Genomic DNA, 25,307 nt, shown 5'->3' with positions numbered 1-25,307 from the left:
ACACTGAAAGCCTAAGAAAAGCTCTGTATTTACTCTGGAAGTATTAAACGTGGTACATTACTCATTCACAAGTTTTGGCAAAATTTTTGCACGCTGCCAGCTCACTTAACGTATTTGAAGGTTCTTCCTTTCAGAAGGTGGTATTTGTACTCTGAATTCAAATGAGTTATATTGACGTGCCAGCATGTTAACTGTTGGTATCTTCCACTGCTTGAAGCTGCTCCTGACAAAAATAGGTAAGTACATTTTAAATATCACTTTCAAAATGGAGACTTTCATACCCTGTTTGCCAAACATACACTGGGAGTATGTCTCATGAGGGAGACTTTTTATCCAGGCTTCACTACTTCTGAATCTAACAGACAGCATGCCAGCCCAAAACAATCCATTGTCTACGTGTCAAAATTGTGCAGTGTTTATTTTCTAGTTATGAGAAACTGAGCTCATGGGTGCACTATTATATACATGTATATGCATGTACATAAATGCTAAACAAAACCTCAGCTTTTCACCTAACACAAATAGCTAACACTCATTGCAAAACAGCTTGATGTGGTGCTAACTAAGAAAACTGAGCTAAGCATAATGGGTTCTTGAGCTCCTCTTAAAAATGTACATACACTATTCAAATCCAATTAATTTGCAAGTTACAGCCACAGGAGCCTCTCTTATGCTACAGCTCTTTATCACAGAGAGATCTAAACAAGCTCTTTCAGAAGAGGAAATGAGTCTCTCACAGGTATTCAACGACTCAGGAAAGATAAAAGCAAAAACCTAAGCAGCCCAGAAAATGAACAAGAAAACACCTTTATCCTTTGATGATAGCAAATACTGAACTACTACTAGGAGATTCCTTAGCAGCAGTTGGCTGACTGGCACTTTGGACTAACCAGTAAGGAAAAATAGCAAAACAAATCCCAAACAGGTAACCACCTCTTTTGAAGTCTACAATACAATGGCAGTTACCTTCAGGAAGGGAATGGGAGTTTTCTTCAGACTAAAGAACGATTTAAGAAGAGAGATATTATAATAACTGAACTTTAGAGATGTCTTTTCACAGAGAGTTCCAAGTCTGAAGCAAATTAAACATACATTGGAAGAGAAAGCCTCTATGTTACTGTAGGAAATCCAGGTAATACTTCAGGTTAAACTTATCTGTTCTGATAACACCAATATATTTTTAACACTTAAAACAAATCATGAAGTACTTCAGAACAGATCAAAGACTTCTTTAAAGCCGGGGGAGGGAGGGGGAACGGAAGAAAACAAACAACAAAGCAATCAATACCCAGGACTAAAGAAAGTCCAAAAAACTCATTGCCTCTTCCTGCACTAGAAGAGAAAACAGACCATGGAACTGTGCACGAAATACCAAGAATTTAAAATCCTAAAGTCCTGAATACACTACCCCACCTAGCAGTACAGGAGAGCCATGCGTTCCAGAAATCCTTCAAGAAACACTGTTTATAAGAATACCCATTGATGCTATGAAAAATGAGTGCTACTATAATTAGGTCAGATGAAAAAGCAGATAAATGCGTTAAAACTCTCTGGAAAAAAAAGATAGCTCAAGAAGAATATTCTTCCTCTTCAAAGCCTAAACTCCAGATTTGAATAAAGTTGTCACAGTTGTCAGAGGAGGAAAGTGATCACAAAATTAGACTTTGAAATCCTTACACAACGGCAAGAAATCCCTGAGTACCAAGCTGACAGAACACTGCTAAGATTCAAGGATAAAGTGTAAATCTGCACAACGTACAGAAGATCTGAATAACAAGCATGATCCACAATATCTGAACTAAGCAATAACTCAGAGCTCATGTTCTAGCACTAACTTGTACATGGCCACAATACAGTAATCCAACAAACAATAAAATGAGGTTTCAGCAAGCAGCAGTAATACAAACTGCTTTATTCAACTTGAAGTGTTTGCATATCCAAACCATAAGCTATACCACAGAATATCTAGAAAAAAAATAATCAACATGTAAGGGAAAAAAAGCTCAAAAGCTGTTTTCAGAGCTCAGTGAAGACCTGTGCACTTTGTTCAAAGATAACGAATTCACAAGTGTTTTCTGTCAGGAAGCAAAACAGGGCTGCTGCTTTTATTCACTGCCATACAAATGCCTAGTGTGGTTAAGCTGGCAGCCTGGGTTACTGCTCATTCAGCTCACCTCACTGGAAGGTTTACTATTCCCTGAAAGGCCTTTAGAGTTTGCTGTGTTGTTGAACTTAAACATACCCCCCAGAGACAGGTGACACGCTTGTTAACAAGTCCTAGAAAATGTTCCGAACACTACTCAAATACTTTTATACTTCACAAAAGAAGGGACTAACTTCTTCACTTTCTGCTACTAAGCTAGTGAGGAAAAAGTGTTAAGAAGACAATCTTTCTTGCCCCCTAAGGATTTTACACAGCTTTCTCTTAACTCGTGACATTTCAGAAAAATAAAAAATGAACAGTTAATTACCACTAACTTACAAAATATTTATTCTGAAGTAGTATTTTACACTTCAGCCTGATTATCTGGCAAGTTGCTTATAAAAAGTTCATTAAAAGTTTAAATTTAGAAAATATTGTATTTAAAAAAAAACCTAAAAAAGTGACTTCAACCACCAAAACTAAATAAAATATGAGTTCAAAAGAGACAAAGTGCAACCCATGCAATATTTTTTCCTGCTTTTAATTCAACTCAACCTTAACATATCCTCCTCTCGGTGATGTAGTAATGCAAACTGAGTCACTTTTCACGGTATGGAGCAGCAGAAAGCAATGACAGCAGCAAAGGCAGGCCTTGCAGTCTATCTGCTTAAAATTCACACCCTTTCACCTTGCGTGTGTGTGGAAGAAGTAAGTGGAACAGAAAATCACTTCCACCTGGACCACTGCTTCTCTTTATCTGTTAAAGGCACATATATCACTCCCATCAGAGGCTTCATTTTGACACTGCCATCTTCTAGTTTGTCATACTGTTCAAGCATCTGGTTTCCCCCTGCAGGACCAACTGGTAATATCAATCTTCCACCAGGTTTTAATTGATCTATAAGCTAGAACACAACACAGAAATTAGAATGTAACCAGCCACTTAGAGAAGCTGGATCCAACATTACATGAACAGCTTTGCCACATTTTGTTTATCTGCTATTATGCAGTATATAACTACTTCGATTAATAAAAAACACTGAAAATGAGAGAAACATGATAACATGGCAGAATTAATATTACAAAAGACATTCACAGTAATTTCATACAATTCCAAAATAAGGTCAGATAGTTGGGTTGTGTCAGATGCAGTTTTAATTTCTACACAAGATGGGAAAAACAAAATCATGAATTCTTTTTTTTTTTTATTTTACAGTAAATTCTTCTGAAAGTGCCATTTGGAACAGTTTGGTACTCATTACTGATTGGTACGGGCCCACTGTCCAACATTTTGCAGGGTAACTGACTCCAATGCAGTTTGACATTTGTGACATTATCTTCCTTGAATAATTTCAAATTGTCAACGCCACATGGGTTACCTAAAAGCTTTGCTTTTCTTCTGTTAAAGGAACAACATTTAATGAAACTATTCTATGCGAATGTGACTGAGATAAGCGATAAGAAAGACAGTATGTGAGCAAACTGCCTGGAAACTTCTTTGTTTTTACAATTAAGAAGGTGGTTAATTACAGCCATTCAGTAGTTCCAGAAGTGAATACAAAAATTAAAATGTGCTCTGTATTTCCAGGTAAGCACATTATTTTTCCAACAGGCCCAACGTACCAGAGCCTAGGAAACAAATTTTGTTATTTAATTATGACAAAAACAATACGTTAAGGAGAATACTCCATTATTGTAGCACTGATTTATGCACCTGTCAATTTAAAATACATCCACAGGAAAATTATTAGAACATGCATCTTTTTGTAAACCAACAAGAAACCCAATAAAGGGGAAACACCATATGCTAACACCATCCTACCCACTGATACTCCCAGCAGTGCAACTCTCTAAAGTATTTTATGTTTTCAAGTATATAATGTTTTTTACAGCTAAGAGATTAATGAAGAACACACACAAAACATAAACGGCTTACTGCTTGGGGCACAACTGGTGCTGCAGCTCCTACATGAATTGCATCATAGGGAGCTTCTTCTGCATATCCCATTCTTCCATCTCCCACTGCAAGAAAACACTTATTTTTTTTAACCTTTTCAAAGGTTTTTCAACTCAAATTCTGCTTAGTCATAGTAATATGATGAAGCCAATATAAAAATCTTAACACAGTTACAAAGTAGATGCAACAAAAAACACAACACAATAAGTAGCATAGCACATGAAATCAGAAAGCATTGATTCATACTAAAAGCTCTTTGAGACATGTTGTACATCCAGAAAAGACACCTAAACATTTATGTGCCCTTTAATTCCAATGCACTTGACCTTCCCCTCACTTACACTCATAGAAAATATGCTTTGCCTTGCTTTTGCTTATACTGTCCCTAAGTATAATGCAGATCACAAGTCTCAGGCTTGAACTGAACGTCAAAAGTACATAAGACAACTACTAAGGTGAAGAAAGGACAAATTAAGGTATTCACATGGACTATACATTTATAACTGCTCTACCAGTTGGAATGGAAGTCTATGTACTCAAAGGGTTACAGAAGCAGCTTCAGGCCATAACTAGATGGCCATGATAACTAGAACCATTGAGATTACATTATTTGGAATTCTTGCAGGTGAAGATATCAGGGGCAGTACAAAGCCAATCACACCAGCCATCTTGACAATGGAAATAAAAACAACCTATCATCTCTCTCGCTTGACAGCCAAAGCTCAGCAATACAAAAATATTTTATCTCAGTAGGTACTGAGTACCGCAAAACTGCTTGCAGAAAAGTGACCATGTTTTCTAACCACAATCTGGAAAGGTCTGACAGGCAGCCTTCAATCCCTTTGGGGAGCAGCAATGTCAGTATGACTTCCTCATTCTGGAAGCAAAGATTCAGCAGTAACTAAGCAGGAAGGAAATGAGCCACAGAAGAGCACCCCTTTGCTTGTGCTGGGCAGACACATACTATAATGAGGAACATCTCACTTTTGAGGACACAGCCACATACACGCACAGGACAAAGTTGTGTTTGGAAACACCATTACAGAATTTGTCTTCATAGTGCCACACAGCAAGTGGTTTGCAAGGACCAAATGAGTTAGTCTCAATCTCTTCATTAGTCTGTAATCCAAATATGGAAAATAGGGAAACCTTCCGACTGCTTCAGCTAACAACCTCAACTAAATTATAAAGACCTGAAGTAAAGCTTGAAAACAACCATTCTGAAGCTTGAGAGATATAAGTTTTTAGATGATCTAGGCCAGAGTTACACCTCAGCTCGAACTGAAAAAATAAACTCATTGTTCAAAGCCCAGTGACCTCTGCTTTGGTCACATTAAGTGACCACCTGCCATAAAAACAAAGCAGAAAAATCACACAACATCCGCTCGTGTGCTGTATGTACTAATTCACACAGCAGGCCTACTGTGCACACCATCACAGAAGGACAGTACTAGTAAAGAGACCAAGAGGCCTACGGTGGATTGGATTAAAACATTAAACTCAGTGGAACAAAACTAAGTTTTGGCATTCAAAATGTACAATTAAGACATATTATTGTCTATATAGATGAAGGAGCTTGACCTTATTTATATTAATCTGTCACAAATCTGTGTATTGGGTTTACGTGCCAACATTTTGGTAGCAAATGCTGGGAGGGGAAAGGTGTTACAGCTTACTTTTCACTATAGTATTCTGTTTTTAATTGGAAATACAATACTTTGCCCCAGGTAGTTTTTTCTTTGCCTATCTCAGTAATCAGTAACTGCTCTGTCTTTAGCTTCATCTGTGAGATTTTTCATCTTATTTTTTCCTTCTGTCCTGTTGAGGAGGAGGAGTGAAAGAGCAGGTGAGCAGTACAGTGAGCCAAATCTGACAGTCAGTCACTACAATGTGATATCCCAAACTATCACAGAATTTGAAGGAAAATGAAGTTAAAAGGAATGTCTTTAATCACTGACTGTGTGTCACAAGACAGCCTAGAACCTGAATTAAGATTTGAAAAATTAAGTGAATACGGTATCCACAGTATTCAGATCAAACCAATGAATAGTTCAGTTAAAGCTGGGCTTTGCATACTGTTTTCTGTGGAGTTCTTTAGAGATAAAAGAAGCAAATGATACTAAACCATAAATTCATATTCAGTGAGTGCAAAAGTTTTAGTTATCAGTCAAGAAGAAAAAGCAAGACAGATTATGAAGATAATAATCTTCTGCTCAGCACAAGTATTAGTTTGGGGTTGCCTGTCTTAGGACTAAGCTTTGACTTCTGAAGGTCAGATACTACTATTAGAGATTCATAAAAAGGCTGAAAAAATTGAAAGAAGTTCTCCACCTCTGTTAGAAGCTGAAACCTCAACTTTTTGCCTTCCATCAAAATCACAGGAGAAAAATTATATGGTGATCATGGCAGGAACGTCTGGACAGCACCTTGAAATAGTTAAAATCAGAGGTTTATAGTCTTTCATATTAGGTCCTGAAGCAAGACCCTGTATGCACACTCTACATCCAAAGCTTACAGGTAAGACAGCACACTTCCCCAGTAGCTGAAGTGCCCCTTAAAGTGCTTTCTTCCTCCACATCACAAATTTTGGGCAGCACAAGCTCATCCTCCACAACTTGGAGGGTGTCAAGCACAAACCACCAATGGTTCAAGAGAACTGATGCCTATGGATCAGCACTTTTCACTTAATTTCTATTACTGTTACTAGCAACAAAGATGGAAGTTCCAGTAATTCCAGGACCTAATCTCTCTTACCCTGCCAAAGTGGCCTATACCAAAACAATGACCTCAGAGCAGCCAAGAGTACAATTTACATTCACTTATATCCTAGTAGTAGCCTCCTTTAAAGAGAGGGTAGTGACGTGTTACTGGGTTGACTCTGTTCCAATCAGGGAATGCAATGGAGAAAGACTTCTTCAGCTCAGACAAGCAGATACTGCTTTGAAGGGTGCTAGATACACAGGGAGACATGCACTCTCTTTGATTCATCAGCAGGTGCTACATAGAAGCCCCAGACTCCAATACTGCCAGCAATTAAAGTAATCACTGACTAAGTTGTCTTTTGAAGAAGAAAGCACACTCTGAGACTTAAACACACTTTGTGTCCCACCTAGAAAAGCCTAAGAAAATGATCTCTGCACATTGCATCACTGGCAGCGGTAGAAAGAAGGACATCTAAAGCACTTCCTCTTAGAAAGAATAGCCCAAAACAAAGTTACCATCTTCAGGCACATCTCCACTCACAATCACAGAATACCCCAAGATAAAGGGACCCATAAGGATCATCAATTCGAAATCAAGCGTGAACATACTTCCAAATATTCAGAGGACAACTAATTTTTTGTTTTTTAACAACAGCATTCATATATTCATTGTGATCCAAATTGTTACTTTATTCAATTTCCAAAGGGAAATGGTTCAAATTCTGAGCGTGCACTCACAGCTTGAAAAATGTCATCTATCCTACTCAAATTTCCCCTAACATGCAGCTTGTTAATGAACTAAAATAACGACAGGACAGAGGAGAAATCATTACTTTCTGACATGAAAGCGTTTTGTACTTTCTTTTTGAACCTAGATCTGATCTGCTTGTAATGGTACTCAAGCCTTCAGCACCTCTATATGGACCTGTTTCACAAAGAACTGCAGCATGAGTACAGAACAAAAGAAAATTACTTCACTGTGCTATCAGTGATGTACTATCAGTGATGACATTTACTTAGAACTCCAGATTCCAGAGACCATCTGTTTGTTTCAGGTATAACGAGAAGTTTAAGTGAATTTGCCATGGTACAGCACTAATAGATGTTATCCCCTAATCTCCCTCTCTCAATCCTCGCTCTCAGTTATGCCTTATATTTCTTGAAAAAGAAGTCATAAGTGTTCTCAGTGAGTAAAATTGTATAAAATAGTGTCCAAGTACATGTGTTGATGTGCTTATTCCAAAAAGATTTTGAAAGTCCATCACGTATGGAAAAAAATAAAAGAACTCTAAGAACCCAAACAGAAGAAACTAAGATAAGAGCTGAACAACACAAACCATAATAATATTTCCAAGCACTTTTGAAAGAACAGCCCCAAAATAACTTCAACTTTTTTAAAACTAAATCAAAGGAATGATGATAATGAGGGAAATACTTTCCTCCTGCCAGCTTCGTTTCTACTGAGAAAAACAGGTACTTTAATCCCTTTAATCATATAAGTAACAGAAATATGAATTCACTCTCCTTGTATAATTCAAGCATTATTTCTCCTGATTTAAACTAGTTTGCATCCAATAATCACTTCCCTACAACAAAAGCACTATTATTTTTAAAAACAAGTGAGAAGTTTCAGTGATGTGTATTACCAATCTAGTACTTTTTCTGCTCAACTCTTTGCTTGCAGCTTTCTTGATTACTATATCAGAAGTACAAATGCTCAGTTAAAGTGCTCAAATTTAGATGACAACACATTCATTTAGAAGTTGTGCACTAAGGCTCAATTTTAAAAAGCAAACATAATGTGACAGCTTCAGCATGAAAATTATTTTCATCAAAAAATACCTACGCGTCAAGCTTCCATAACAGAATGAGTACATATTCCTTAAGATTATCAGAAGCCATATTTTTAAAAGGGTACAAAGATGATATTTTTCAAAGGCCAAAAGAATCGGCTCTTCCTTCCTTAGTTAATTGGCCCTTCTTTCTTTGGTTTAACTTCTTATATCAGAATCTTTACTCACGTTCAAATTCTAGTCACTTTCAACCAGCTGTTAGAAAGAATACCAGTTTAATTGGTAAGTATATCAGAGTTTGATGCTCACCAATCAGTTTCACTCTTCCTGAAGACAGCAATGTGGGATCGTCTTTTTTGACATTGTTTATTGAGTCATCTACTAGTTCTTTGATATGATCAATTCCTACAACTTGTCCTTTGGGACCAACCTGAAATAAAAATATACAGTTGAATAACTCCTGCTAATTACCATTCACTTATAGAATCAGAATTTCCATTCTCCTCGGCCCATTTCTCTAAAACAAAAAGAAATCAGCAAAGTAATAGCATACCTTCCCAATGCTATCAAAACTATCACTTAGAATTACACGTTCTGACTGCTAGAAGCAACCACTAAAGCTTGCCAGCTAAGACTTATGTTTGTTACAGTAAAATGTCTAAGAATCAATTTAGTCAATTTAAAATAGAGAGGATTTCTCCTCTGAATTTTTAGAAGTCAAATTATATCATGAGTATATGTATTGCACTCAGTAAGAGGCAAGGATTTCAAGGACGAACACTATTTATTGTTTTTTTGTTTGATTGCTCCAGAAGCTTCCCTACTGGAATTGTGTCATCATTCCAGACAACTTATTTCAGTTTTTGAAAGAGAGGAATCCAAATCTTAGAATAAGATAATCTTTAGCAAGTTCCAGTTCAAAGAATACAATAGCAAAATATGTCCTGACAGTCCATGTTGTCACATAACTCTGTCTTTTAATGGCCACATTTGAATGTGTAGGTAATGTTTCTGTACCTTTCATTTTAATCTTTCTAAGACACGAAAAGTTAAGAAAACTCCCATCATAGTAATAACCAACTTTTATGTTTCATTATGGGTAAGTCCTATATTAAAAACACAGAAAGAGCAGGACTACCTCTTCTGTTTCAATTGGAACAAGATTGGCCTCACACACGAAACAGAACAAGACACAGGGCAAGTTTTCAATACAACAGCCAGAGGCTACTATCTGCATGAATGTACCAAAAGTTGGCAAGATATCCAGTGTAGGCTCTTCAGATTAATGTCAAAGAAGTCAAGACTTAACAAAATAATCATAGTGTGAAATAGCCTGATTTAAAGCAACAGCACCTTCAGCAGCATGCCATGATCCATTATGCTAATTGATGAATATTCATCAACCTAGATAACTTGCATCTACTGCCCTGGAACTACAAAGTGTACAGTATCAAGGCAATAGTAAAGCTGCAAAACATTTGGGGTTATCATTCTTTTTTTCTTTTTTTAAAAAACAGAAATACATGCCCACTTTTTTTTAAATAACTCCAGTGCATAGAGTTCATTTAATTTGCCATCAGCCTTTAGAAGTGGATGAAGTTACCTGTGAGGCACACAGTTTAGTAAGTCTGTGGTAGCAGTTTAACAATTAAAACGAACACACACACACTAAAGTAAATACAAGGGTCTCTAGGAATGCTACAAACTAGACTCCTCTCACAGGAGTCAAGCTATCATGACATCCATTTGCACTCAGGAGCTCATGCCACAAACACCACATGTTCATTCTAGATCTCAAGCAGACTGAGAAGTCTGTCCAGTAAGCGTACCTCCAACTGAACTCTGATAGGAAAAGGCTAACAAAAGCTTGAAAACACATTATTTGGAATGATAGTAGTGTTAGAAAGAATTCCTATAGAAGACTGAGTCAGAGCAGTATATACTCCAATCTACATCCATTCAAGTGGATGCAAGTGAGATCTATCAAACAGAACAAAAGCATTTCTTCAACATGCTCCACAAAACACGCATCTGTAGTATGGCATTCTACAGCATACCACCAAGAAGGAAACTTCATTGGAATTCAGAAGAGGAACATTCACATGATGACAAAAAGTGTGGTTAAGCTTAGCAGAACTGAAAAAGGATTTCCTTTTTGTGATAATGCTGTCTTCTCTGCATATTTTCTCAGCTCTTCTCATATAATTGTTTTCAATGAAAAAACAAGTGCACAACTACGTGTCACACGTCTTATGTAACATGGCCATTTTATGCATTCATCATTTCTAATGATGAAATGCATCTTTGATGAAGATGTTAACACTTGTAGGATTCAAGTTCCTTATGCATGGTACTAGAACTTGATTATATAAATTAGACTGACTACGAAGTTAGACTAAAAATAATATGTAGAAAGTAAAGAAATGACATAAGATCTCCTGTAGACAGTGCTTGATCAACTTATTTCACTTTTTTTTTTTACTTATATCAGGGCACGTAGCATTAAAAAAAAATACACTTTCACTAGCATATCATCAGATCCTAAACATTCTTATCCAGCTCTTAATACAAGAAATGAGGATTCAACAGAGCAGCACTTGAAAACAGCAAAAATTAAGCAGTAAAAGAACAAACAAGAACTTGTTATGTGCATCACCATATTCCAAATTAACTTCTGAAAGAGAAAAAAACACCAGGTTGGCAGTTTAGTGAAGGTCTCTGCTAGTTATAAAGTCCTATAACAGAAAAGATCTGATCATATTCCACCACATTAATCAGAAAAACCTATAGTTACGGTCACCATAAAACAATATTTTTCATCTTTTTTCTCTTGATGTAAAATAGGACAGATTTGCTGAGAACTCCTTAAGTATACACTGAACAATCTGATACAAAGTTACTTGGAAAAGATGCAAAAAAATATAAATCGGTACTAATTTTGAAAGAGATGATATAGATACTTGCACTGATGTTTTGGCAATACAAGTTTTTGAAATTAATTTCATTTTTTTCTATTTTATACACAGATATATAATTAACTTGTGGAAATAGGACTCTTTCAGGTCTCATTAAGCTCTCATACAGCAGAAAAGATGATTATCACAATAAGAACATTCACAGCCACACAAGTTAAGATTAAAATTGGGCTAAGTGAGACAAATATCACTGTCCTTCAAGCTCTACAGCAACCACCAAATTACAAGAAAACTTCCCATCAAGGCAGTTTCTTCACCACCAAAGGACTTACCGGACCCAAGCATCAAGTATCAGTATGATCAGAAATGCATACTAGGCACACCCAGGAGTAGTCCATTTGCTGCATATTCTGCTTCAGCCCACCATAGGAAGCACACTTCTACCTTTGTCTTTAATTCAGTTATGCTGCAGTTCAAACAGTTTTGATGGACCAGTGACTGAACTAGATTTCTTACCATTCGTGAAAAGCATGCTGTAAGGATTCCACTTCCAGATCCCACATCAAGTGCTTTGGCTCCTTCATGTAACTGATCAGACAGAAGTTCAAGAGCATACGCATGCTAAGGGAAGGAGACAGAAAATTTCAATTTCTTCAATGTTTTGTGGCAACGCACAGAAGATCAGTCTAAGAAATTTCAGAGTTATGTTTTTATTACAAAAAACCAGCACAGGAGTGGTAGAATTAGCTGTATGATATAATCACCATTACTTCTTTTACTTCAACTTTTTTTCTTGTTTGTGGAAAGACAATTGAATGAATTCAATGCTCTTCAGGTCTGGTGGTTCTCAGTTTTCTGGTGGATATAAGCCTAAAAGAATCTGCCATATCATTACGCTATGTACACTGGAATACACTGAGAAAGAAGCTAGCTTTAGAGGATCAAAGAAATGTGATACTGTAGTTAATACTGTCTGCACACATCTACTCAAGGAAAAAAAGAAGGTGGTTTTTACGAAAGCTGACATCGAAAATATTCACATATGAAACCTTAATAGTCTACAGACACATCATTAGCTGCTGCTTTGCTTGCTTACAGTCGACCAGTATACAAACTAAGCTTGTCATATGTCAATTAATTCATTATTGAGACTAACAGAGTTGTTAGTTTAACCTCATCTTCTGGAACAGTTATGGAGATTACCCTGGGAAATACTGAAAGGCAATTAAAGAACAGTGCAATTATCAATCAGGCATAGTCAACAGGTCCATGCAGAGAAAAGTCCTGCCTTAATAAACTGATCTCTTTCTTTGATAAGGTCACCTGGTTGGTGGATGAAAGGAAGACAATGGACAGTCTACCTGGATTTTAGTAAGGCCTTTGATACCATTCCTTACAGCATCCTTCTGGACAAAATGTACAGCTGAGAAATAAACAAGTTAATGCTATGAACTGGCTCAACAGTAGAGCTCAATGGGTTGTATTGTTCCAGGCAACATCTGGCTAGTAGTCAGTCACTAGCAGCATTCCCCAGGGATCAATTCTAAGCCCTGTTCAGTTCAATATTTTTATCAATTTTCTGGATGCAGGAGTGGTGTGCATCCTCTGCAAGCTGTCAGATGATACTAAACTGGGAGCTGCTACTGATTCTCTCAGGGGGATGAGCAACCTTGCAAAAGGATCTAGGTAGATTGGAGCACTGGGCAACCAGCAACAGAATGAAGTTCAACAAAGGAAAATGCCAAGTGCTATTGGTGCAATGCAGTAATACTGGTACAGACTGGGAGATGAGGCTGGAGAGAAACTCAGCAGAAAGGGACCTGAGGCTGCTGGTAACAGCAGGTTCAGTATGAGCCAGCAGGGTGCTCTGGCAGACAAGAGAGCAAACTGCATTCCAGGGTGCATTAAACACAGGATAGTCAGACAGCCAAAAGAGGTAGCGCTGCCTTCTCTTGAATACTGTGTGAAGTTCTGGCCTCCACAATATAAAAAGGATGTTACGATATCTGAAATTGTCATCAGGAGGGGAGCAAAGCTGGTAACAGGGCTGGAAGACATGTCCTATGAGGAGATGATAAGGAAGGATACCTAAGTTGTCCAGCCTAGAGAAAAGAGGACCAAGAGGTGAGCTCATTACTCTCTGCAAGTTATTGATAAGAAGAAGGTGAGAGGGAGGTGCTAGACTCTTCTCTTCCTTTAGGACCCACAAAAAGAGCACAAATCTGCACCAGGAGAGGTTCTAGAAAAAAAAAATTTATTCACTACGAAGATGGTCAAACACTGGAACAGACTTCCTAGAGAGGTGGTTGATGCCCCATATTTCTTAGTGTTCAAGGGATACTATTTAGATAAAGCTGTTAATAATGTTTTAACTTTTGGTTAGCCCTGAAGTATTTGGGCAGCCAGAATAGATGATCTTTGTTAAGGCCTTCCCAACTGAATCACTCTAACTCTAGTTCTTTAACATTTTACAGATAGCTATTATCACACTTTTGCAGGTTATTCCCCCGACGGACACGACTCATCACTTGCCTCCACCTCCAGTCACTGACCACAACCCTCTGGCTGCAACCCTCCAACCAATTCCTTATCCACTGTATAGTCCACAATTTGAATTCATCACTCTCCTATTCAGAGATAACAACATGGTATAGAACCATGCCAAAGACCTTGCAGCAGATCACGTAGATTACATCATTAAGTCTTCCCTTGACAAAAGATATAGTCAATCCATCACAGAATGGAAATGTTCCAGTGCTTGACTATCTTCAGTGTGATTTCATCCCAATAGAATTGAATCAGAATTTCCCACATTGCACTGTTTGTCCCTATCCCACATCCTATCACTGTGCATCTGCAGGAAAACTCTGCACCCTCCTATTAAGTAGTTTACAACCACATTACTGTCATCAACTCCTGGTTAAATTTGTTGGGATAAATATTTTTAATATGGGAACATCTGCATCATCATAAAATCATCTACACAAGTTTAAAGCATACCATATGTGGAGCGCTGATTGTTGCTTGGAAGCCTGTAAAACAAGAAAACAGAAGAAGATTTGATAGTTATTCAGACCATCGTTATTCATCTTGACTGTAAAATGCATTATCTTTGCTGTTAGCCTCATTCAGGACATCAGATGCACACTAATGGTTATGTAAGTATACTACTTCAGAAGTGAGTTAAGCACATCATCTGTAAGCTATGTCTCCTTAAATCTGAACAAGGAAAAAAAAAACAGTTCTATACTTGACCTCAGTTACAATTTCCATTTTGTCACTCTATTTCCTTGGTATGTTGAACACAGATGAGCTATGTTTCCCATAATAACTTAATTTCCCCCCTCCCCCCATAGCCTCTTTTCAGGACCTTATATAAAAACTTAGAATTGTTAGTGATTTTTCATGATGGGGGACCCCTGGAGACAATGACTTTTTTCTTCCTCCCAGAAAGCATGTAAACCTAGGAATACAGAGTTTTTCCTCTAGAAATATACAAAATTTTGAGTACATCTAATAAAACTTGTTTGTTTTTTTTAAATATACCTACACAAATAAAATCCAATTACTATTCATAATGTTCACAATCCAGGTTAGAAGGGAAAGGGGAAGAAAAAATAAAGAAAAAAAGAAAAAAGTACATTAATTCAACTTGTTCTCCTGTCTTAGGATGATAAAACTAAGATCTGAATGAGAAATTCAAGTGTTCTAAACAACTATCCTATCAACAGATCCTCCCATTTAAAGCCTATTTTTGAATAAAAAACATTTTGTGTAAAAATATGAAGAACACTGTACTGATATCAAATGAACCATTTCTATAAATAGAGAGACTGTTCCTGAGGTAAATTGGATACAAGTGGTTTATAAGTACTTAATTATCAGTACTTAATTATCAGCTGCACCACTACAAATTGATCTAGTATAAATATATAATACTATAAATATTTAAATACACACATATATATAAATACTTACACATTAATATTGGCCAAAAAACAATCTACTGGATGTATCCACGTATGCCAATTGCATTCCATAAATTCTAAATGTGTAGTTAAAGAAGACTGAATAAACTGATAAAGAACTAAGATGCTTCCAAATATAAGAATAAGTTTGCACATCTATTACAAAGGCAGTAATTGCTACATAAATTAGGATAGAGCATTTTATAGAAACTGACTTACCTATAGATTGTGGAGAATCCATATAAGGGTTGTATTTTGCATAGTGGCATCGGTCTGTAGCCAGCATTACTTCAAATACCTTGTCTGATTTGATTATTCCATTTTCTATAAATAAAACAAATTACATTGAGGGCACTGTTTCTGTTCTGCAAGGCAAGAGCACGTAAAATACACTAATATACTCCTAGCATCAGAAAACATGCTACCTTACTCGCACTATTACTCTAACCCTCATCATCTCAGAAGTCAAGCTATGACATGTTGGTCAAACACTGCTTAAGACAGTGAATCATAAGCAAGACTCTCGCAGAGTCTTCCCAGAAAACAGATGGTTTCTGAAACAACAGAGATCATTTGTGAATATCAAACTCCTAGAGAAGCTCAGCTTCACGCACAGCTTTGATTTTCCTGAAAACATACTGAATTAGAAATTCATACTACCCTATACAATAAACAAGATTTACTTAAGTTATTCAAGTGATTATTGAAAAATATACAACAGCAGGTTAGCAGAAGTCACAGCATCCCTGCTCAGTATTTTATTTTCAAGCTCCGTTTCAATATGGTGTTGGCAAAAGAAAAAAGTCCCTTGTGAAGTAACTGCTACAGAATGAGAATTCTTACAATGGGACACACTGAGACCTGAGATTTTTTGCATCAAAACACTCTAAATCCATTTGCTCTTACAAATAGAGGGTACATATAAAAGAAACACTGCACAGTGAAGTTACTTTTTAACTCTTACAGATGTTAATTCTGATGAGATACTTAAAAGCAACAGAAAGCTTCAGAAAACAAATAGGAGAAACTAATTAATCATTTTCATTAAAAGATTCAGTATAAACTTCAAATAATGGATACTGCAATGATGGAAGCTCTACTAAGTAGCTTACTAACTGCTAACTTTATTGTAAAGCTTTACTAAAAGAAAATAATAATTTGAGTGCTTTCAAAATCTAACTCAAAATGCAGTAATATAAAAGTAAGATTTGTCAGCTCTTCAAAGATTGTCTTAATTGAAGTTGCATCACTTTTAGAGAACTACCAACCCTAAGACATGTGTGGCTAGACTACAGCTAACTACTGCAAAGGCTTTCCTGATTTTTTACAGTATGCTCCCATCAACTATTACCAAACAAGGTTGGGGTTTTTTTGTGGTTTTGTTTTTTTCTTCCTCAACACTCATCCTCAGTATCCAGTATGTGTCCAGTTTCATCAGCCTATATAACAGAGAGAAAACTGACCCCCCAAAAACACCATGCTTTTTGTTATGAAGACAGACAAAGTATCAGTTAAAAATGTGAGAGCAATACACCATCTAATTATTAAGGAAAATAACAATGCTTTACAAAAATGTTCATGAATAATATTTTTATCTGATAAACCCTAGAAAAAGCAAAAGCACCCTGCAGTTTGCATACATTACACATCTGTTGTGCTTTGACTTCATTCAGAACTTTACACTACAGGTCTTAGAGGAAACTCCTCATTTCAATTTGTTTTTTAATCTGACAGACAATAAGTATTTGCAGCAGTAGTTCATAAGTTGTCATCTTTGCCAATCTTGGTGATTCTATACTAAGTGACAAAATAAAATAAAAAATTTAAATTACTCAGTACCACACTAGCACAGTGTAAGATATTCACAAGGAAGATCCAGGGACCTGCAGGCCTATCAGCCTGACTCTGTTGCCAGGAAAGGTTATGAAGTAGGCTAACTTGAAGGAGACTGCACAACGTTGGGGACAGCTAGAGAAGCAGATTCAGCCAACATAGGTTCATGGAAAGCAGGTCTTGCCTGAATCAACCTGATCTCCTCTTATGACTGAGTGACTAGCTTAGTGGATGAGGGAAAGGCTGCTAACACAGTCTACCTAGACTTCAGCAGAGCCTTTGACACAATCTCCAACAGTATTCTCCTGGGCAAGCTGGCAGCCCATGGCTTGGACAGATACATGCTTTGCTGGGTAAAGTACTGGCTGGAGGGCCGAGCCCAGAGGGTGGTGATGAACGGATTTAAAGTCAGCTGGTGACCAGTGGTGTTCCCCAGGGTTAGGTAATTAGGCCTGCTCTGTTCAATATTTTTATTAATCATGAGATGAGGGGACTGAGTACATCCTCAGTAAGTCTGCAGCTGACACCAAACTGGGGGAAAGCACTGATCTGCCTGGGGGTAGGAAGACCCTATAGAGGGATCAGGACAGGCTGTATTGCTGGGCTGAAGTCAACAGGATGAAGTCCAACATGACCAAGTGCCAGGTCCTGCACTTTGGCCACAACAACCCCAAGTAATGCTATGGGCTTGAGGCAGAATGGCTGCAAGACTGCGTGGAAAAAATGGACCAGAAAATATTGGTCAACACTCAGCTGAACATGATCCAGCAATATGCCCAGGTGGCCAAATAAGCCAATGGCATCTTGGCTTGTATTAGAAATAGTGCAGCCAGCAGGAACAGAAAGGCAATCATCCCCCTGTACCCAGCACCAGTGAGGCTGAACCTCAAGTACTGTGTTCAATTTTGGGTCCCTCACTACAAGACAGACATAAAGGTCCTAGAGTGTGTCTAGAGAAGGGCAACAAAGTTGGTGAACGATCTAGAGTGCAACTGTTATGAGGAGTGGATGAGGGAACCAGGACTGTCCAGTCTGGAGGAGGCTCAGGAGAGACCTTATTGCTCTTGCTCTCTACAATTGCCTGAAAGGAGGCTGTGGTGAGGTGGGGTCAACCTCTTCTGCATAACTAACAATGGGACAAGAGGGAATGGCCTCAATTTGTGCCAGATGAGATTCAGGTTGGACATGAGGAAAGTTTTCTTTTCCAAAAGAGTGATCAGGCAGTGGCACAAGCTGCCCAGGGAGGTGGTGGAGTCACCATCCCTACAGGTGTTCAAGAAACATTCAGATGATGTTCTAAGGGATGTAGTTCAGTGAGGAAATATTGGTGGTAGGTGGATGGTTGGACTGGATGATACTGGAGGTCTTTTCCCACCTTGGTGATTCTATGATTCTATACTATAAGAAAAAAAAAAAGGCAAGAGCTCCCCCAATCACTTGAAATCAGTTACATATCAGTCCTAGGAACTAAGCTAAGAAGAAAAAAATATATACATGTACATACATAGTTAGCATCTCATTAAATATCACCAAGAAAGTAGCTTTTCTAAAATAAGCATCCCTAACAAAGAGAGGCAGCAAAGCTGATTGTAACAGGAGTCAAGTGTTCTGGGGGGACGAGGAAGATAAAAGCACACAGCTGAAAAGCATTCAGGAAAAAATCTAAACTAGCTATTTACTCCTTCATGATGCACTGTGAAGACAGATGCATAGGTAACCATCTGTTCTTTCCTTTTGCACAGAGAATAAACAGATGAAGCTTTCAGCCTGAAAGAACTGACAAACGTCTCAGGGGAGGCCGTGTGATTGGGCAGACAACCTCCCGCAGTTTTTAGGGGACCCTCTATATAATTCCTGAACTGCAAGATTTTTTTCAAACCTCTTATTTCACACTACCCTGTGATCTGATCTGCTGCAGCCCTCCCCTTTTTTCCTTTTACAGAACTGTATGCCAGCAACTTCTCTAATCCGCCCTTGTCATCTTTCTACTTAAAGGATCACTAATTAAATTTCCTTCTCAGCATTTACAAGTTTTCTTCTGCCTGTATTATATTACTTTTCTTGTATATTTTATCCACTCTTCTCCCCCTACCCTGCTTTATCAGACTTTAAGTGCTCCTTCAATATTTGTACAAGATAAAACTCCAAATTCTGTTTCAGCACAAGTATAACAGGACATTATATTATCCCCCATAGGAAAAAAAATTGTTCTTTAAACTTCTTTGCTTGTTTGGAGAACACCACAGAGCACACTAAACAAACACACACTCTTAAAAGTGCTATTCAGTCCTAGATAGAAGTAATAAAACTTAGGACGTAATTAAGAAAAGCAATCAAGACCTAAACAGTAAAGTTAATATTGACTCTGTAGCATTTTTCCCTGTGTTGATAACAAATAGACTTTTCCCTAGAGTCATGTTTAAATATAGAGAAACTCAGCAACTTTAAGGTTGCTGTTACTCCAATGAAAGTCCCTCCTTTTCTGCAGAAGACAGCACCAAGAAGACTAACAACAAATCTTATTTCCATCTGGAAAGAATTTCTTGTCAGATTCTGAATTAATAGGAAAACACATATCATCTAAAAAATAAAAGCCAATGCAGGGATAGCATTTTAATTTCACGCTACCTTTAAATGAAAAAAAATATATATTTATTAATAAAATTCCAAAGCAAAATGTTTTCTAAAGCTGTATGTCACAGAAAAATCATTTACAGTTGAGTATATAGAAGTTGATTTTTCTTTCCAATGATTAGCCTGCACGGACTTGCAAGTTGAACAAACTGCTCAGCTTCAAGATATTCATAATCAGTACAAAAACCAAAGCACATATTGAATTATTTACTACTCACAAGCAAACGCAAATATGCAAACACACTAGTTTAAAGCTTAAAATAAAATGTAAGCTCTATTTATTAGTGATACGAGCACAAGTCAAAATCCAAAGGGACAAAGCCAGAAAGTAACTACTAATAAGGAAAGCACAGCCTGCAGAGTTCAAAAGTTATTTTGTGCAAAAGCTGTGGCACCAACAACTTGACATAATTGGAGCATGTTTTGAAATCTCTAGTCTGCTTCTTTTCCATGAATAACACGGTGGAAAAAGGAAAAGAGCTCACACAGCAGTCCTTGGGTTTGAAGGTGAATATTACTGATGTTCAATGTAACCTGGGAAACCAGGCAGTTGAATGTTGGAGAGCAATGAAAAAGAGCTGAAAGCTTGGAAAGACAAGATGCATTTGCAATGAGTAAACAACTCAACTTATCCTTTTACTGAACAACACATCTTCAGTGAAGTTATCTTAAAAAGATCTCCCTACATGAATGATTAATCCTGATCATTGATCGGCCAAGTTTCCAATGTCTCCAAACATACTAGCAGACAACACACACTAACACTAGTTTCTAGATCACAGAATATCCCGAGTTGGAAGACACACAAGGACCATAGACCCTGGCTCCACACAGCAACCCCCCCACATTCCAACGACATCTGAAAGCGGTGTCCAAATGTACCTTTAACTCTGACACATGGGGCCAACTCAGAGACCTCAGCCATTTCTCATACACCTTGACCTTCAGACCCTCTCCCATATTTGTAGCTCTCCTGTGGAGACTCTATGATAGTCTGATGTTCTTATACTGTTCTTTTATTTCTTAAACCTGCACAGAGTGCTTGAGATGAGGCTAGCACACAAGCAGACAACACAAGTCTTAAATGGTCCTGCTGTAGTGGTCTGCCACAGCTGAGTAACAGCTGCTCAAACACCCTATTTCTAGTTTACATAAACAACATGATATAGATGCCAAAACTGTTTACAGTGGGACTTTTTTCAGTATCCACATGCTTTGTTTTTTCCACTGATTACCTTTACCACAGCCACTGCAAAGTACTTCACTTACAGAGACAACTTCTCTATTTAACAGCGACATATTTAACATCATAAGGAAGTCTTAAAGTCTGATGCTGTACACCAAAAGATGAAATCAAGTAGATTAAGATTACTCAATTGACAACGGTTTCAGACATCATTACCTGAACCAGACAAGCCACGTAAGGACTTTCAGATGGAAAGTGGGCTGGATGAGAACCACCTTGATTTTCAAACAATTGGAAAAGGAAAGCTAGTTGGTTTTAAATCGTTCACCAACTAGTTGGAATCCTTTTGCTGGGGAGAAGAACAAGATCAGAAAGAATTCTAGATAGTTCAGAAAGCATTGTAAGCTTTCTCTGTAAACCATGAACAAGAAGATGGCACTTCTAGCACAAAATGATGGATCAGCATCCTGAGATCCAATAAAGGACACTGGCCCCAAAGCATGCAAAGTTCTTTGTGCTAAATAAACAAAGCACACGCTCATAAATAAGTGTTTTTTAATCCATTTACATATACAAATCTCTTGGTGCTTTGCTGACACTCACTGAGCACCTGCCTCAAACATTCAGCTCCTGGTCTGCTATCAGTGTGACAAGGCTTAGAAATAACACATTATTCAAACAGAATATTGTATATCGCTCAAAGGAAGAAATCAGTTCAGAGATAGAATGATGACAAAAATGCTGAGGAAAGAAAGGGATAAACAGAGCTAGTCTTGGAATCCAGAAATAAACATTGTAGATGTAAATCCACATAGGAATCAAAAGCTAGGTTTAATGCAACAAACAAATACAGATTCTCAAGATCTAGTTAAGTGCAAACATACCTTCAAAAATTTCTCTTCTACTTTACAGGCGTACTCCATTCCTGTTTAGTAATTATTATTTTCAAGCCAACCTATCCATTTCGGTATCACACATAACTAGCTCTCTATTCATTTTCATGGATCTGAAAGTCTGCAAATAACTAATTTAGGCATATTTAACTACAGCTTTCAGGCAGGGAGAACAATACAGTTAACATTGCAAAGTAAGTATTAACAAGATAAAGGCAGGTTACTTTTTTGCTTATAGCACTACAGTGTATCTTTACTACAAAACACACCACAGTCGCATTTATTGAATCTCTACGTTAATCTCAATCTGTATCAGTATCCAAGTGAAGAAGCTGTTGAGAATGCATGAAAGAATGAAGTGAACGAAATTGGGTCCAGCCTGCAAAAGCACACAACAGTGCTTTCCAATACATTCTGACAGCCCGAGTGTGGGAGATATCACCTGTAAGCATATCTTATCCTTCCACATTTCAGAGGGCTGAGCTTCACCTAGAAGTCACATGGGATGTCAAAACTAAAGAGTTCAATACAAAGCAGCAACAACCATCAGCAATAATAAAAAACTATTACGACAAACTTAGCTGGACAGGACAGACAGGTAGGGAGCTCTCCTCATAGCAAGGCTTTGTCAGTAGCTTTAATGGATCTCTAAAGAGCAGCGGCTGCTGAATACCTTATGCCATAAGGAACGGATACCATGCAGTATCTTTGCTCACCTGCTTTCAGAAAAAGTAATGCTGTCAAAACTAGCAGCTATACCACGTTAGTTTTTGTTTACTTTGAAAGCAGTCTCATTAAGACAGCCACTAAGTACAATGTGAAAGGTAGGGGAAGATCAGCGTTTCACTGTTCTCTTCAAACTCCTAGGGCATCCAGGCACAATTCCCACTTCTGAACTAACTACCTCTCCAATGATGAAATCTGTCTTAGAAGACTTGTGAAGGAACAGCAGAATACAGTTCCTACAGTGCCTACTGTTCTGTGGTAACTCCATTAAGGAGGAGCACCAAGCTGACACTCCTAAAAAACACAAGAAAGCCAACCACTGTGCTAAGCACAAAGCACTCTACTACCTACACCACTGGCTCAAGCTAAAGAGACAGGTATATATAACAGAGCAATATTTACTGACTGTAAAGCAAAGAACTAAGACGCAAAAATGCCAAAAAGCTCTTATACTAGCAGAAACAAAGAACTTCTGAAGCTGCATTTGCATGATCACCTCTTTTAGCATTTGACAATACAAGCATTTAAACCCACTTCGTGCTCAAGTCCAATGTTATGTTTTCAGAGTCCAGGACCTGAATGCAACTCAAGTCAACTCAGGAAAAACATCACTCCAGAAAACTACTGGCCTCCGTCTCTGAAAAAGTTTACTGTATCTTTGCCAGAGCTTGATTACTCAAATCAAAATTAGAGGCACTAAAAGAGTGAATCTTGTGATTAAAAAAAAAAAAAAACCCTCAAGATTTTCTTCTTTTTACTTTAAACATTATCATCATAATACTAACAAACATGGCTTTGAGGCGCTATATCCCATAAAACAACCATTCAAAAGAACACCAGTGTTATGTAGTCTACTCCCTTACTAACAGGTCTTAGGGAGCATTCGGTGCTATGCCAAGGTGAAATAACAGCAGCATTTAAATAAAAGCTTGGAGTTGTATTGAAACTAAAACAGCAGATTTTCACTTTTTAACACGCCCGCAAGCAACGGTAATCACCTGCAAGGGATAGATTGACAAAAATTATTCCCATTCTGCCATGGATTATCAGGCTGCTTCAGACTACCACTGCACTTGTATTATGCCTTTAAGCCCAACCAGACATAATACATACCTTCAACCAAGCAAAAGTACTAAACGTTTATAAATTAAAATGACTGATTCTAAAGTGTTGTGATACAAATAGGCAGCCAGAAACACGCTCTTCCCTCTCACCCCCCACCTGTATGTCTGAGGATTTGGACTTTGTAGCACTGAATGCTGGGGTGTCAGAGGAAAGAAGGGACTATGTTCCTACCATTACATCAGCATTTTAACATTTAGGGAGAAAAAGAATGATACACCAACAACACAGAATAAGTTAACAACACAGTCCTAGTTGACACATAAAATATATTGTCAATTATTTTTCCTTTCTATCACACTCTCTTATTTTCTGAGATATTATACTGATGTATTTGAAGGCCTCCCTCTTACAAACACAGACTGTACACCTATTGCACCTGAGACACTAATTAAGTTTAAAGATATGAAAAAAGTTCTAACAAATCAGTGCCTGTGCTTAATTTTAACTAAAAAAAGCCTTCGATTCCCAGGTGTTCCACTTTCTTGCCATGGACTACAACGCTCAGTCACTCATACCTCAGTGAATGTGCAGAAGGGAAATCTGTTCACTGAATACAAACAATAGGCAGTGTAATTGATTGTAAATCATAAGGATTAAATTTGGGGTGCACGTATTGGTTTATTTTCAATTGCTGTTTCCCTTGTTCATGCTCATCCAAGTTACATCAGTCTTCCATGCACAAAACTAGTCAGACGTAGAAAGGATTTGGATGAACCAAGGGAAATGACACAGTAGGAAAATAAATAAACAAATAAAGCCACAGAACCCAAACTTTGGGAACATATGCTCAGTTCTCACTGAAACAAGCTTAGGCTTTGCAAGGCCATACGCAGCACTTTCATGTTCATGACACTTCTGTGAAACAAGCTATCAAATTCTGTGGAATCTGCAGTATCTCATCAATCACAGTTGCTAACTTTCCTGAAACAAGTCTATTGGATCTGCTGGATGAGGGAGAGAACTGAACGTAGCAAAAGACAAGCACAAATATGATTAACAACATTATGCAGCTCTTAGTCACATTCAAGTTAATTCACCTTCACATTTAAACCCAAAAACGTGCATTCGAAAATACATACAGCTTGTTATAACACTACTGGCACAACAGAACCAGGAAAGCAAGCTAAGAAAGACTGTCACATGGCAGCACACCATATTGTCTGGAGGAGAGAAATAAGGGTGTGATAAGGAAACCTAATTAACTTCATGGATTGTGAGTTGAACAGGAACCAAACTTTCAGTTCTGCAGGTGGAAAAGAAAAGCTGATTTCCAAGATGCTGGCGAGTAAATAACAGGACTTGACAAGAGCCCAAGTACAAAAACCAAAGGGGGATTAAAATGACACAACAGCGAGGTGAGAGAACAGTGACTATCTGAAGATACAGGGGGAGTAGGGGGAGAGAGATAAGGATTTAGAATCCAACGATTCTC

General features: G+C 37.7%; 2 protein-coding genes across 3 annotated transcripts in view; both read right to left on the bottom strand.

Annotated features, from left to right (window-relative positions):
- PLEKHG1 (pleckstrin homology and RhoGEF domain containing G1) overlaps positions 1 to 25,307 on the bottom strand; it is a 521,486-nt gene that overhangs the window by 383,008 nt on the left and 113,171 nt on the right. The gene's annotated exons all lie outside the window — the stretch shown is intronic.
- The window catches only part of PCMT1 (protein-L-isoaspartate (D-aspartate) O-methyltransferase), a 31,434-nt gene that overhangs the window by 2,318 nt on the left and 3,809 nt on the right, over positions 1 to 25,307 (bottom strand). The window contains exons 2-7 of one of the 2 annotated variants that reach the window (XM_065732261.1): positions 15,698 to 15,802; positions 14,511 to 14,542; positions 12,027 to 12,131; positions 8,905 to 9,025; positions 4,080 to 4,165; positions 2,832 to 3,048 (exon numbers count right to left, since the gene is read on the bottom strand). In XM_065732261.1, coding sequence (XP_065588333.1) covers positions 2,869 to 3,048; positions 4,080 to 4,165; positions 8,905 to 9,025; positions 12,027 to 12,131; positions 14,511 to 14,542; positions 15,698 to 15,802 — 629 coding nt within the window. In that variant the 3' untranslated portion in view covers positions 2,832 to 2,868. The remainder of the gene's footprint in view (positions 1 to 2,831; positions 3,049 to 4,079; positions 4,166 to 8,904; positions 9,026 to 12,026; positions 12,132 to 14,510; positions 14,543 to 15,697; positions 15,803 to 25,307) is intronic. The other variant, XM_065732250.1, reaches the window with a different exon arrangement.

The sequence above is a fragment of the Cyrtonyx montezumae genome, unplaced genomic scaffold, assembly GCF_038088225.1.
Source record: "Cyrtonyx montezumae isolate F1298 unplaced genomic scaffold, pur_monq_1.0 scaffold_0, whole genome shotgun sequence".
Lineage (NCBI taxonomy): Eukaryota > Metazoa > Chordata > Aves > Galliformes > Odontophoridae > Cyrtonyx > Cyrtonyx montezumae.
This window is presented reverse-complemented; position numbering and strand designations above follow the sequence as displayed.